Consider the following 16,127-nt stretch of genomic DNA (forward strand, 5'->3'; position numbering starts at 1 on the left):
ATTTTTCACAAAAAATCTCTTGGTTTGATTTAGAGCCAGACAACCACTTCTTTTGGACTGTTGCTATCCCGAGTATTTGTCTGCAACGCCATTCATTTTTGCTGTTGGACCAATCAGCAAAAAATAATGCAAAAAGTGCACAAAAAACTTTGCTGGAATCCTTCCTTTTAAAACATTAAATCAAGTTACTTTGGTGCACACCACCAATCATGGTTGTTTATCTTTCTCTCTATGTATCTGTCCAGCCAGAAAAGAGAAACGAGACTGCAAAATGCTGTTCCATGCTGAAAAGACAAGCTTCGATTCATTTTCCCTGCTGATTTAAGGGCCGTTCACATCAAGAACGATAAATATAACGCCAACAATAACTGTAAAGTTTTAATAATCGCTCTAATTCTGTAAGAATAGGGCAGTCCACACCACAACTATAACAATAACGAAAGATAAAATATATTGTTGGAATCACTTTCAGAATGATCTTTTCCAGAAGATGAACGATAAAAACTTTGAAAGCCACTGATTTTAAAGAGCTCAAGCATTTAAAACGACATGCACCGTAAACCCAGCATGCGCATATATTAAACAGAACGTTATCGTCAGTGGTGTGAGCACTGTAATAAATGATTTTTTGAAGTTGAAAATAAAACAAAAATTATTGGAGAACATTTGACAAGAAAATACCATTTCAGTCTTTATACTTCAAAATTACATGTGTACGTGCGTACATGTGTGTGCGCGTGTGTGTTTGTGTGTGTGTGTCTGTGCATGTGGATTTGTATGTGTGTGTATGGGTGTGTGTCTGTGCGTGTGGATGTCAGTGTGTGTGCATGCTTGCGTTTGTTTGTATTCCTGCATGTGTGTGTGTGACAGTATCATCCTAAACCAGCAACCCTTCGCTCAACACCACCATCTACAGGCCGATGAGTGTACAGTCACTAAATGTGCACATAAATGAATTTATTTTATACCCCCCCATAGATGAAATTCTACGAAACTTAGCATACCCCCAGAGGATGTCAAGTTAATCATACAAATGAAATATGGTGCAGTTCTGAACATCTCAACTGAAGATAGGGGCGATTAAAGCAGAATAATATTGCATTTTCATTTTTTATGGGAGGGGCGCAAATCACAAATGAGTGATTATGGGCTAGGTTGATGTGGGCCCTTAAGACCAACATACCAGAAAAATGTCTTCATCCTCGGTGCCACGGTTCAGGTAGTTATTTAGGAAAAACTGAATTTTTGGGGTTTGGGGGGGCCCAGCGCGGGGGGGGAGTGGCCCCCGGGGACCAAACGGAATTTTTCCGTAAAAGTCTAGTGGGGCTACATGCCCACCAAATTTCATGTTCCCCGGTGTTTCGGTGTCCCTGGTATCGTTGACGAAAAATTCAGTAGATGACAAAAAAAAAAAAAAAAAAAACTTTGACAATCCCTATATGATATAATAAATGTGTTTCTTGCTGTTTCTTTGTAATTTTGAAATTTACTAGCAATTTCTGAGTAAAACTTGTTTTTATGCCTTTCTTTTTTTTTTTACAGCGTAATACATTTATCGTTATAGTTATCTTAGGGTGGTTTGGTGTTAGTTAAAACATGCATTATCTTTCTTAAGAAGCTGACCAATAAAGTCCTACTGGTTAAGCTAGTTAAGATGACAGTTGGGAATCAGCATCCAAAACACAACATATTTTGGTATTTTCTTATCTTAGTGTGTAATTAAGCCTTAACACACTTATTTGGATTCTTAGGGTATAGCAGCTAATGAGACCAGACTAGTTGATGCCTGTGTAGAAGCGGGTTTCATTACTGCTGGGGAAATCAAGATGTGTGCTGTCATGATTGATGTCCAATAAAGGGAGCGGATCAGATAGTAGAACGCACCTTTTCATTTCATCACGCAATCCATAGCTGGAGCATCCCTCACTTTCTTTCTCAAAGCTTCAGATTCTAATAAATACCATCAGGAAGAATTGCAATGAGGCAAGAAATGGCCTTCTATATGTCGCAGCGCTAGTAATTCCACACTGACGTAAATACATAAACACACAAACACACCAGAGGGAGACAGAATGGACCTTTTGGCCACTAACTCAAAGCCATGATCTATTCAGCTTGCAAACGCACATTGTGTTGAAATGATTACTCCGGGCATTACAGATGCATGAATCTCCTTTATACTGAGTGTTTGCGAACGTGACATTTAGACCTGAACAGCTGAGAAGCATCTAGAGAAAAAACTGATATCGGTCAAGCCTCATGGGAGGAAAAAAAGTCAACGATGACAACCACAGGTTTTATTCTCTCTGTCGAGCATCAGATAATTTAATTACGCTTGGTTCTTAAAGGAATACTTTCTGAATTCAGCACAAGTTAAGCTTAATTGATGGCACTTGATTACTAGAAAAATACATTTCCATTAGTTCTTCAAAAAAGAAAAAATCTGGGTTACAATGGAGCACATTCAATGGAAATGAATGGGGTCAATCCATAAATGCTACAATACTCAATATTAATAGTGAAAATTTAAAAAGCTTTACCGCTTAAATACACAAGTTTTATTTCTCCTTTTAAATAAAAAAATTAACATCATTCCCTTGTCCACTTCCATTGTAAGAGTCTCAACTTGACTTTTTGTGGTAAATTATAAAATAAATACAAATTATTATATATATATATATACCACAAAAAATCAAGTTGTGATATATATACACATATCATATTGTAAAAATTGTTTTTATGCCTTTCTTTTTTTTTTTTACAGCGTAATAAATTTATCCACAGGTTTTATTCTCAGATCACATACAGATCAATTTTCCTGAAAACCAGCAGCTGATCTCCTGCAATAAGAAATGTGTTTTAATAGGCCAAACATTCTGCAATTTTAAGATGTGAGTATATGTGCGTATATATGTTTTAAAGGAATGAAGAAACGTATATCATGTTTAATTCTACCCATTAGATCTTTCTTCGAACTCTACTCTAATTGGTAGGCCAGTGATGGGTGAGTGCTGATGAAAAGGAATGGTGTGTGTGTGTGTGTGTGTGTGTGTGTGTGTGTGTGTGTGTGTGTGTGTGTGTGTGTGTGTGTGTGTGTGTGTGTGTGTGTGTGTGTGTGTGTGTGTGTGTGTGTGTGTGTGTGTGTGTGTGTGTGTGTGTGTGTGTGTGTGTGTCTGCTTATTTGTGTGTGGTGGGATTTGTTGCCTGACATCAAGGCCAGCAATTAAAGGTGAGGTGTGAGCACAGAGAATACTTAAAACATTCCAGACACATTTCACAGGCATTAGAGAATGTCTTTGGTGTGAACCAGCATGAACCACTGAACTTGGATTACTCCAATGATAATTAAAGCGGTTTTAAAGTTTTTATTTATTTATTTTTTATCTTTTTACCCTTACCACCATATAATGTTAGTCAAGGTATTTTGCACCAAAAAACAGTCAAAGTTTAGCATTAAATGTTCATTTCCCGCCCTTTCTTTGACCCTTAGAATTAAACATGCAGTTTTTTTGTAAATATAAATGTTGGCAGGGCAAGTAAAAATCTGAAATATAGCAGAAAAAAATACTTACTATTGATCTCTGGTTGTGCTTTAAAAATGCATTGCAATAGAGCATGTAGGCCTAAGCCACATATAAGCCAGATATAAAACAGGCCATTTCTGTCCTGCCATCTTATTTTGCTTCCTGCAGTTTGCGCATAAATTACACTACAAGTTATGTGACGTCAGTTCAGTAGGCCATCAAATCCTAGCGGACAACTTTTTTTGCTTTACTGAAAATAGCTAGGCGGCAGTTCTATTGATGAGTCATAAAAAAATAAGCAGTGCATATACTCTTTTGTTTACCTGCTGGTAACTGTCCCAAATGACAAATGGGGACGTTTTTAATACAACAGGCTCTGGCCTTGCAATTGGCATGCAGCAATTTCATGGCCCTGTTAAAAGCATTTACACAAGACAGATAAAAGCGCTTTCAATTCATCAAATTAATAATCCGAGTGCTAGGCTCCGACTGAATGCCCTGTAAACAGGCAAAACCGGAATTTGAAGCTCTGAGGTTCTGAAAGGGATTTGTGTGCAAAACTCTCTCAAACTGTAACTTTCTATGAGGAGGAACTTGCTGGTATTCAATGCTTTCTCGCATTTCACACATGCACACACGCAATTCTCTCTATTCCTCTTAGTCGGTCTCTCTTTGTTTCTTTCATTCACTTTTGCTGTCTCTGGACTGTAGAGACAGCGGTTTTCCACCAAAAGCAGGTAACCTTGACATTTCTATCTCAACTTCCTCTTCCAAAATTCAAGATAGAGAGAAAAAGCTGAGTGGAAGTGTCAGATGAGGGTTAACAGACAGCTGATTTTGGTGGCCCTCGAGGGAAAAACAGATGTCACAGACTTCATATTCATGATCGACACAGACCTCTCACCCGAGACTGTCTCTGTCTGGACACATTCCTGTCATTCTCTCTTCATCTCAAGTGCACAAGCTCTCATTCAGGAACACTGACTGAACAGCCTATTCTCTCACTCTTCCCTTGCTTTACACTCAAGTAGTAAGACTTTTAACAATCTCCATAAAGTCAGGTCCACATTGCAAGACCCTTTTCACATTCCCAGGCTTGGAACACCAAAAGAAAACAATACCACAGTAAGAAAAGTGAGAAAGAAAGTGTACTAGATTTATAAAAGCAGAAATATGTAATAAAAAAAAGGGCCAAAAAGCACCCACTTAAACAGGATATAACCATCTGGCTGACTTTTAAACCAACCAATCACAGTTCATTATTTTACATTTAGGAGTGGGAGAATCTAAAATGGGATACAACTTGAGGAATAGACAGTTTTCTTGATAGGGATGCTGCTTAAAATACACTATACCATTCAAAGGTTTGGGGTCAGAACAATTAAATTTTTTAAATAAACTAATAGTTTTAATCAGCAAAGACACATTACATTGATCAAATATTAGTTTATCAAATAAATGCAGCCTTGGCATAAGAAACATAAAAAACATTACAAAACCTTTTTCGACCCCAAACTTTTGAACACTAGTGTATCACTACCAGATTGGATTTTGGTAATTTTTGGTATTTTTTCATTTTTTTTTTATTAATCCATTTAACGAAATAGCATTACATTTTAATATCAGCTATTTGTGGGTTATCAGCCATTATGATCATTTAATTGTACTGGTCAGAATTGTATTATCGGTGCAACCTTAAAGGGTTAGTTTGCCCAAAAAGAGAATTATCCCATAATTTACTCACCCTCAAGCCATCCTGGGTGTACATGACTTTCTTCTGTTAGTCAAACACAATTGGAGATATATTAAAAAGAATATCCTGGGAGTGAATAGTAACTGAGATTTTGAAGCCCAAAAAAGCGCATCCATCCATCATAATCCATCCATCATAATCCATCCAGCTCGGGTCAGAGTTCACTCTTCGGTCTGAACTCGACTCGCATACGGCCGATCCCCGAAAGCAAGTGATTATAGTGTACAAATTTATAAATATGGATATTTTTTTGTACAAAAATGCATCGCTTCACTTAAGAAGGCCTTTATTATCCATGGAGTCGTATGGATTATTTATTTGATGGATAACCCTTTAATGATGCCATAAACCCTGTTGACTTCGACAACTAGAGATAGTTTTTAAATTAAAATTTAATTAAAACAATAAAAAAAATTCTTGTGAGCTCACCTCTTTGCACCAGCATGGTCACCTCACTGCCTTTGGGGCACTTGCTGAGCAAATCGACCACCTGATTGTGAGTCAGGTTCTGCACGTTCCTCTTGTTCACCTCCATGATGATGTCCCCCTCCCTCAGGCCTCTGCATCGTGGGTAATCCACTATCTGCTTCACTCGCTGGCCTCCCCCAGAGGGGCTGTCCGCTATTGTGAAGCCAAATCCTTTGTCGCCCTTCTCCATATGGACAGTAATAAGCTCGGGCTGGGTTGCAATCGAAGACGCCAATGTCACCACGTCACTGGAATAACCGTGAGAGCCATTGGAAGCCACCTCCGCTGAAGGGCTATGGGGGCGAGGTGGGTCGCTGGAGCCGTTCAAACTACCACCGCCACCTGTAGTTTCGCTCCCGTGGCTGGAGGGCGAGTCATAGCTTTCTTTTCCATTGACGATGATGGGTTCCTTGTCCAGAATGGCCACAGAAGTCACCAGGCTAGTGTTGGGGTCATCAGGGTCAAAGGGTAATGGGTAGCCACGGCAGAGTTCAAGGTCGACCATAGAGCCGATAGGGATGGACTGGAAGATCTTCACGACCTGGGCGTGTGTGTAACCCAACACGCAGGTGTCGTTCACACTCACGATAACGTCACCTGAAAAAGCAAAACACGTGTTGGCCCAAGAACAAAGATTACAGCACAAAGATGAGTTACGAGACCACAGTTTCAGATTTACCTGTTTCCATCTTTCCGTCCAGGGCAGCTGGTCCATCGAGCACCAGACTCTTAATCTGCAGGAACTCATCCGGTTCATCTCCTCCTACTACGGTGAAGCCGAAGCCACGTCTGCTCTTCTTCAGCTTGGTGTTAATGAATGTTCCCTTCAGTTCTGCAGGGTTCCTTGTGAAAAATGGCTTCCCTCCTGCAATAAGAAAAGCATTGCACAATTCGTGAGCTATGGGAAAAGGTGAAGGTAAATCTGTTGGCCCCTCGGCATGAGATGATTATACCTCTGTGTATTAAAACAGCAAATCTCAAGAACATTTTAAGTTTCAAGAAGAAGCTGCACTACAAAGTTAACTTACTTTACCAACTTACCTCTATCCATAGAGTAATTAAGTAGGCTCAAAAAAAGCAAGATACTGTTGTTGTACAAACACAGATTGTCTGTCTATCTATCTGTCTATCTGTCGGTCTATCTATCTATCCATCCATCCATCGTTCTTTGTCAGTCAATTAGCTAACTGTCTAACTGTTAACTACGGTACACAGGGTCTATACCACCTATTTAAAATTTGTATCTGTCAAGCCAACATCCAAGTTTGTGTTGACAAACCTTCCTTTTTTTACATTTTAACATGGCTCTGTCAGAAAAGAAATTAACAGTGTGTACTTCTTAGGATATTTTTGTTAAATAATCATGTTGTGCATTATTATGGTAATTCAGGTAAATGGTCAAATGAATGTTAGTAGATGGATCAGCTGGTTATCAGTCCTAGATAAGAGCAAAAGTGACGTTAGTACAAGATACACGAGAGAATGAGAGGAGAGAATAGAGGAGTGAGCAGAGAAGAATGGTGTGATCGGCTAGAGAGATGATGTGTGATCTGTTCATGATGGTCTGTCATGTCAGAAGGATCAGAGAAAGCTGCAGAGATACCCTGAGGAGAGACACACTGCACACTGAATGCAAATGGCTGGACATGATAAAGATATATATGAGAGAGGGAATAAATGATAGACAGAGCAACAGAGCTGTCCATAACAGTAAAATCTAAATGCACACAAGCACACAAAACTGCATATGCAATGGGGTCCAAAAGTCTGAGACCACTAGTATTTCTATTTTCTGTTTTAATACAAAATTTTCATTACAAATTATATTAACATAAATATTGAGTGAAAAGAACAGAACAAATAACACTAATTTCAGAAAGTCTTAGAACAGAAAAAATGCAAAAGATTTCAATTTTGAATCCCAGACTTTCAATATGGACTTTTATAACCCCACAGTATATAATTCCTGAACGGATCAATATGTATCCTAAACATATTTGATCCAAGATCAGTTTTTTCCCAACATACTTGTTCTTTAGTGCATAAGCCTTGGTTGGAATTTAATGCGTCAAATCATTCAGAATATTTTGAAACGACACCATTTCTCTTCATTAATTCATCACGACTTTGACCATAAAGCATATTTTGTATGTGACCCTAGAAAGCACCACAGAAATTGAATGAGTGCCCACATTAAGACGCCAGAGACATGGCAAATGGTGTGAGGGATAACGCAAAATCCTTCACTTAAAAAGAGTGTTTGCTAATCTTTAAACAAGTAGCTTATCATTGGGTGTTCAAACAATACAGGGACGGAAAAGACATAGAGCTGAGGGAAGGAAGATTTGGAAAAAGTGAGTGAATAGTGAATGTCCACAGAGGAATACGCCACGTACGGGTGTGTATGTGTTTGTGTTACAAACAAAAAAGGAGGCAACACATACGTTTAGCCACCAGTTGGGGTGGTAGTGGAGGGGCGGTGCCGGGGTCTCTGTAAGTCTCTTGGTGGTTAGCAGCATAGCTCGCTAGCGGTGGTCCTGAAGAATGATCCTCTATCCATTCTGAAAGAGTGAAGGATGCACTTCCTTTTTGTGTGTTTCTCAAGTCAGTCGCACTTCCTGCCTACTCAAACTAATACTGAGGCTGTACAACCACCAGCTTTAGACCTTTACAGCCCCCTACGGTGTCCTAACTTTCTCTGTGTAAAACTTGCATATTGTCAGTACTGTAACACAATCAGTGGCAGAATGAAATACTTGAACTTGAGGGTGAAGAAGTTATTAGGTAATCAAGAAAGCAATTTTCAGCTGAGTTGGCTGGGAACAAGACCAAGGCAACCTGCATTTCAGTAGAACTTTCTAGACCGTTTATAGAATGAGGTGCGACTCAAGCAGCCTTGAAAGTCAACGTGAGCTCATAATCAACCCTATTCCCTTTCATAAAGAGAAGGTAACAAACCTGTATGATTTTCAGAATCAGAATCAGTTTATTGGCCAAGTGTTCTCACGCACACAAGGAATTTATTGGGGCAGGGGACATTTCTTTCTTCTGTGGAAAATTAAAGAGGATTTTTTGGAAACACTTTATTTTACAGTGTCCTTGTCACATATGTTACATGTACTTACCATAGTAATAACAGTAAATTATGCATAATTTACCCTACCCTAATCCTATAGTAAGTACATGTAGTTGCTTAATATTACTCAGTACTTAAATACGGTATATCATTACACTATAACAATGACACCTAAAAATAAAGTGTAACCGATTTTTTTTCAATATATATTTATTTTCCTTTTGTGGAAGTCAATGGTCACCAAAACTGTATGGTTACCAATATTCTTCAAAATATCTTCTTTTTGTTTGGAAAGACATGAGGGTAAGTAAATGAAGACAGAATAAAAAAAAATTGGGTGAACTATCCCTTTAAAAAGAAAGAAAGAAAGAAAGAAAGAAAGAAAGAAAGAAAGAAAGAAAGAAAGAAAGAAAGAAAGAAAGAAAGAAAGAAAGAATTTTTTTTAAGTTCAATCAATTTGGATGTTTAAGTCTTTTCAACTTAAATTACATTAAACTGACTTAAACAAATGAGCCGTTATCTTGTATAACGTATAAAGATATATAAAAAAATTTATAAAAAGTTGCTTAACTTATTTTGATGAGTGAAAGCAATGTAAAAACATGTCATAACTTACTGATCTTATCATCTTTACAGTGTGGGGTTGATTATGAGTTCATGTTGACTACTTTTTTTTTTTTCTCGAAAATTCAGTTTCAATCGAAAAATGTCATATTATGGAAGTAAAATGGGTTGCAATTAGCATTTCATATTGATTTTTACCGTTTGCTCCTGGTAATTAACTGGGAAAATCCTGATTTATATACATAATACAAAACAAGATTTATATATTACAAAAAGGACCACAACAAACACATTTATTCATCAAAATGCATGAAGTCATGTGTCGACTTCTCTTAAAAAAAAAATCTTTTTACAAATAAATATAACATTTTCCAAAAAAAAACTAAAGCAGTTTTTGAATAATTGAATACATTAAAAATTAAAGCCATGTGATGATTAAGAGTTCCAAAACCAAAGCGTCAACAAAACCCTAAATGACAAACATGGACAATCACAAACTTATAGGAAAAGAAAGAAATGGCGGCATGTTTGGCCTTAAACGAACCTTGGATATACCGCTCACCTTCAGCGGGCTGAGACTGCTCCAGTTGCTTCTTCCTTTTAGCCTCCAGAATTGGGTTCTCATACTGCGTCTTCCTGTTAATATGGCTGGAAGGTAGAGAGAGAGAGAAAGAGAGAGAGAGATAGGTAGAGAGAGAGAGGTAGAGAGAGAGAGAGAGAGAGAGAGAGAGAGAGAGAGAGGTAGAGAGAGAGAGAGAGAGAGAGAGAGAGAGAGAGGTAGAGAGAGAGAGAGAGAGAGAGAGAGAGGTAGAGAGAGAGGTAGAGAGAGAGAGAGAGAGAGAGAGGTAGAGAGAGAGGTAGAGAGAGAGAGAGAGAGAGAGAGAGAGAGAGAGAGGTGATGTAGATGAGTTAGCAGAGGGCACAGTCAATAACAGAGCCAGAGGGAGAAATAGGAATTAGAATGAGAGGGCAGGTAAAGGTTGAGCAGAAGGAGAGCAGGTAAGTGGACGAGAAATAAAGTGAATTAATTCAGAGAAAAGGCAATAAAGATGGCTTAAACTATGGCTGAAGGCCTCTGCATTCATTTAAAATTGAGCAAAAAAAAGTATGCTATTCTCTCTCATCTTATGTGCTTAAGAGCAAAATCTGTCTACTACACTTGGCAAGCTCAACAAACATGAATCAAAAGCCAAAAATAAAACCCCATCACCACATTTACCAAAAAAATACAGATCGCGCCCAGCTGCGATCCAGGCTACTTTCCAAAAGGCCTGTGCAATTTACTAGGCAAATACTGCTCAAAACATACATAAACATCTCCAAAGACAAAAACCGAAAGGTTTCCTGCCTCGGAGGTATTGCTTTGAAACAACATCAAAACATATGAATGCATTCATATTTATGCGCTACAAACCCAAGGGTCCCCCTGAAGTGGAGGGAGAGAGGGAGAGAGAGAGACAGAGAGAGAGAGAGAGAGAGAGAGAGAACAAGATTTCAAAATGGTAACAGTAACAAAGGGTGTGTACAGCCGAAATGGAACAGGCACAATCGGAGGGATGCCAGCAGTCTCTTTTATGCTTCAGGGTGATGTCATATATTAAAGATGATTTGAAGGTAATATTGATGAGTCACTTACTCAACATAATACACCCCATACACTGGATCATCGATCTTCTCCCAGCCTGTTGGCAGCTCTGGAAAAGGAGCAAAACAGAAGAAATATTCAGCTCATTATAACTAATTTAATAAGGCTTTTATCAAATACTTTGTCATTTGATGTCTTGATTTTTCGACCAATTAAAATTCAAGAGGCTTCAAACTAACAAGCCGGATATTTTAAAACTATAATGACCATGTCGAGCAGATTATATAATTATAACATGCAAATTGAATCTTGACTGCATTATTTGTCTGTTGTTGTTTTTTACATTAACACAACTGCACTACAAAATGTATGATTCAGGTTGGTTGCCAGATGTTCTAAGTTATTGGTTATTGTCATACACTTTACTAAATCACTGAACTATTACAGTGATGTCAAAGAGCCATATTGTCTACCACAACAATATAAAAGAACTATAAAAAACGATTTCTCTGTCTGTTTCCAATAATGGCTGGAGAACAACCCCCCGCTGTTAAAGTGATGCTTCTGAATCAGTAACAGAGACTTGGTTGACTCATTCAAACTAGTAATAACGGCTTGATGCTGAATCAGTGTTCCACACTAAAATGCATTAAAGGATTAAAACATTAAAAATGTTTAAGATAAGCACATGTACATGAGGAAAACCATGGTAAAACGAAGAATAATTGATAAATGGAACACATACTTTTTGAAAGTAATGCACATTCTGCTTGCTGCGGAAGCACTACCACCATTTTCAATAATTCAAAAGAGATGATTCCAATCTCAATGTAATAAAAACATTGCTTCATATCCGAGGATCCGTATTAACTGAAACATCAGACTAAAGACGCAGAATACGCTGTTAACAGGATGAAGTTTGTATACAGGTCTGCCATTTGTCTTCAGGCACAGGCCCTGACAAAAATATTCCCTGTGATATTTACATAAAAAGCAAATGTATTCCCCATCACTTCCAAATCTCTTGCCCAGCAAACAACAAAAATGCGAACAGCTCTGAAAATTTCAGGCAAAGGTTGACAAGTGTACAAAAACAACAGAAGATATTCAGAGATTTGATCGTGACGCTGTTAAAAGATACACTCCATGTCTTCTCTAGAATAACGGAATAATCATAAAAAGGCTCCGCTGCATTTGACATTGAAATGTGCTTTCATGCATTTGAAAATATTGCTTTTTTTACCATAGCAACCCCTATTTAGGCAGAAATGTCGTAGTACCAGGGACACAGAGCTGTATTAGCATAGTGCCTGCAGCACACAGGAAACTCGTCATCACACCCACCATAGAAAAGTTCTATATTGTGTGTGTGTTTGTGTGTGTGCAACAAAGCAAGAACTCATTATCTTTCCCAAGCAGCAACAGCAAATAAGACAGTCTCCTGTACTGTCCTAATGAAATTATAAATGTCAACAAACACTAATTACTTACAAATAACGATCTAACGGTGAGCGATTCTCTCAGCAGCCTCTGTCTCATATATTTTCACTCCTCCTGATCTTTCATGAGTTTCCCATAATTAATCAACGAGTGTTTTTGGGTGTTGGGTGAAATTTACGCCATTTTGTGCAGCTGTGTCACAAAATCATTGCTATGCTGGATAAAGGTGAAGCGTGCAATTTTTCCATTGTCAAAATAATTGAAAAGGCTTAGAAAATGTATATAACTAATCTATTTTGTAGCTTGATTTACCCAAAAAGTGCACTGGGATTCTCTGGTGCTTTCAAAACATTAGTTTTGTCCCGAATGACATACTACACACTATGCACTATGTACTCTACTTTAGTGTATAAATGTTAAAAGTTTATATTTGTCATCCAGCACCGGCGTCGGAATCATCAGGGTATCTGAAGTGCACTTTTTCTTTATGAAATTCGCTGTGTTAACTAACTACTCACACTATTTTTACTACAAAATGACATAGAATAGTGTGTAAATATATGCACATTAGGACACACCTATTGATCTGATCATTTGGAGGTTACTAGCATAGCAACAGAGGCAGCCAATGGCATGATTTGGGGGCGTGGTTATGTGTTTGTCTGACCAATAGCAGTAAGAGGGTGTGTTTGAGGAAACCTGTTTGGAAACCATTATTATTTTTGCAACTAGACTTTAAAATAAGGTCCCGTTACTTGAATTAACAAACATTGAGAAATACATTTATTAAAGTATTTATTAATGTTTGTTAACGTAATAAAAATACAACTGGTCACTGTTAATTCATGTTAGCTCAGGTCCATTAAAAAATATTAACAGATACAAAAGGTAACTAATGTGGTTAACCAATGTTAACAAATGAAACCTTCTTGTAAAGTGTTACTTTTTTATATAATTTGTTATGAGAAATTTTAATTTCACCCAACAATATATAACTTATAAATGATTACTATACATATATACATACATATATATATACATATATACATACATATATATATATATATATACATACATATATATATATATATATATATATATATATATATATATATATATATATATATATATACATACACATATATATATATATATATATATATATATATATATACACACACATACATATATATATATATATATATATATATATATATATATATATATATATATATTATATATAAAAAAAAATTTGTGAAGAAGAAAGCCTAAACGCCTACCAATAGCAACTGCTCTACGGTGCGTCCTGTCCTTCCCCCACATCATTACTGCGACTCTACAGACAAATTGGCCATTAATCTGTTTGCATCCCATCGTCCCTCTCTACAGGATCAAGTCTCTACTGTGTGACTGGATACTCTCGTACCTACTGCCCACATCCCGCAGTCACGCCATCAATTTAATGGCTCCGATTTCTCAAATCAATAGCTATTGACCGTGCTCTTCCAATCAGCCCGGACACAAACACAGGCCTCCTCAAGGCCACTGCCTGCATCACCCAATCCGTTACTAATGATGAATCAGCCCTTCAATTACAAAGGCACACTGAACAGCAGAGAGAGCTCTGCGTGCTGCGTGCTCTGGCGATGGTAAAACTGATTAAAGCAACAAATTATTCAATGATTTGACTGCCACTGTTAGCTCGACATAATAGTTTCGGATCTCTTGAGCTATTTGCATGCATAATGAAAACGGAACCACTCCCAGCTGCGAGAGTCCTGAGTTAAACTCCAAACGCTTCAACGGTAGAAATAGTAACAATGAATATTTCATATCATGCAGTGCCAATGACAACACAAATGAACCTTGTTTAAAAAGTAATGAAACGCATTTTACGGTCATTCCAAAATGAATACCAAAGAACTAGATGACAGCAGTACTGAAACATGGCGGTGCATTGTGGGTAAACGTTGCTCTTTGCACTGATCAACTGTAAGGTCCGTTTTCATAATCAGTTTCAGGATTTGAGCGGAAAAAAACCTAGTCCCAAAGCAGCACAGAAGGATCGATCTACCCCACAAACATGCAGCTTGCATATGTCTTGCGACATGCATATGTCTACAGGTTTAAAAAGAAATTTTCCCTATGGAATTGTGGCCTACCTAGCTCATTGTCCAGCTCCTCTGTATGTACCCCTTCTGCACGAGAGGGAGTAAAAGGGGAGCAGGTGTGCACAAAGTGGGGCGAGAGAAAGAGGGGAAGGGTGTCAGAGAGGCAGAGAGGGTTAGTTGATAATACAAAGCAAAATTACAGCTCAAAGCCTTACAATTATGCCACCATATTACATAAGCAGTGGAAATGTTTCATTAGTGGCATTGATTAATAGCAAAATGATCTGGATTGTGTGAGAATCATTGTGAATTATTGTGTGAGATCTGAAATCATATTTGGCATAATCATAAAACCGCTCTGGAAATCATTCCAGATTCCACCACACAGGGAAATTGGCTTTAGAGGTTCATTATTTGTTTGTGTGAGGGGATTCAATACAATCCAGACACTCCTTGTAGCATTATATCAGCTGCCTGTCACATGGTGAGAGTGTCTGTAAGACATATGACAGCTCAAGAACGCCATCTACAGGCCATCACGAGATCACAATGGACAATGTGAGGCACTGATTATTAGCAGCTCTGATTATTAAAACTGTATGTGACAGATATTATTTAAAATGTTAGATTTTCTACATTAAAAGCATATGAACAACACCAGAAAAACACTCACAAGCAAGCGTTATGAATGCATAATCTAAAAAGCACACCATGAAACTGATATTTGCACAAGCAAACCAGACAAAAACTCAACCACAGGTCCATACCATCATCTTCACATTCCTCCAGGGGCTTTTGAGGTTTGTCCAGGCATCGGGGGTCTATCCAGGATGTTGTCTTTGTGTTGTGGCTAAGAATAGATGCAGAACACAGACAGTGAGGCATTGTTCTAAGAGATGCCTTCAGAACAACATCCTGTGGCCTCTTTTCTGCATCCCAGCAGGCAGGAAAACATATACTAAAGATATCACAATGTTTGATACTTCCTGCCTTGATATCTGAAAAACCGCCAGAAGCAATTTCTAAACTTAAAATAAGAAACATAAAACCATTGCAACCTAAGATATTTATAGTGCAACCTTTGTCTATACATAAACCTGTCTAAATATACTACTAGTGGTCCCAAGAAGTATTTGAAAAAGACAATTAGGTTACACTTAAAAATGTATGTATTTCATTGAATTAGATTCAAAATCTGTCAAGTGGCATCTGCAAACAACTGATCTTTAAACTTTTCTCAGATCTAATTTCAATTCTGTATGGAGGCCAAAATGTGACACTCATTTAATAAATCAGTAAATCAATAAATCTATGTAAAAAAAAAAATCAACTGACAAAACCATCACTATGACTATTATAAAAATGCTGATAAATATATTAAAGAATTCACAGCTTAAAAAATTATAACAATACGTTCACTAATTATTAATGTAGAAATAATGATAAAAAAATCTAATTATTCATTCTAATTATTCAAATTTTTTAAAATTAAGATACAGGTGTATGCATTTTTAATTTCTCTATTGATTTTTCTGATTTCCCTATTATTGATAAGAATTTATTTTTAAACGAATTTAAACCAATAATTTGAATTGGTTTAAATCCA

General features: G+C 37.3%; 1 protein-coding gene across 9 annotated transcripts in view; it reads right to left on the bottom strand.

Annotated features, from left to right (window-relative positions):
* The window catches only part of magi1b (membrane associated guanylate kinase, WW and PDZ domain containing 1b), a 134,125-nt gene that overhangs the window by 27,607 nt on the left and 90,391 nt on the right, over positions 1-16,127 (bottom strand). For 4 of the 9 annotated variants that reach the window (XM_082155223.1, XM_082155224.1, XM_082155227.1 and 1 more), the window contains exons 6-13: positions 15,289-15,371; positions 14,573-14,608; positions 11,022-11,079; positions 9,930-10,033; positions 8,190-8,306; positions 6,425-6,610; positions 5,707-6,342; positions 5,269-5,301 (exon numbers count right to left, since the gene is read on the bottom strand). In XM_082155223.1, the coding sequence (XP_082011349.1) occupies positions 5,269-5,301; positions 5,707-6,342; positions 6,425-6,610; positions 8,190-8,306; positions 9,930-10,033; positions 11,022-11,079; positions 14,573-14,608; positions 15,289-15,371 (1,253 nt within the window). The remainder of the gene's footprint in view (positions 1-5,268; positions 5,302-5,706; positions 6,343-6,424; positions 6,611-8,189; positions 8,307-9,929; positions 10,034-11,021; positions 11,080-14,572; positions 14,609-15,288; positions 15,372-16,127) is intronic. The other 5 variants (XM_082155229.1, XM_082155231.1, XM_082155225.1 and 2 more) reach the window with 4 other exon arrangements.

Source organism: Leuciscus leuciscus (assembly GCF_965113295.1).
Source record: "Leuciscus leuciscus genome assembly, chromosome: 23".
In the NCBI taxonomy this organism is placed as follows: Eukaryota; Metazoa; Chordata; class Actinopteri; order Cypriniformes; family Leuciscidae; genus Leuciscus; species Leuciscus leuciscus.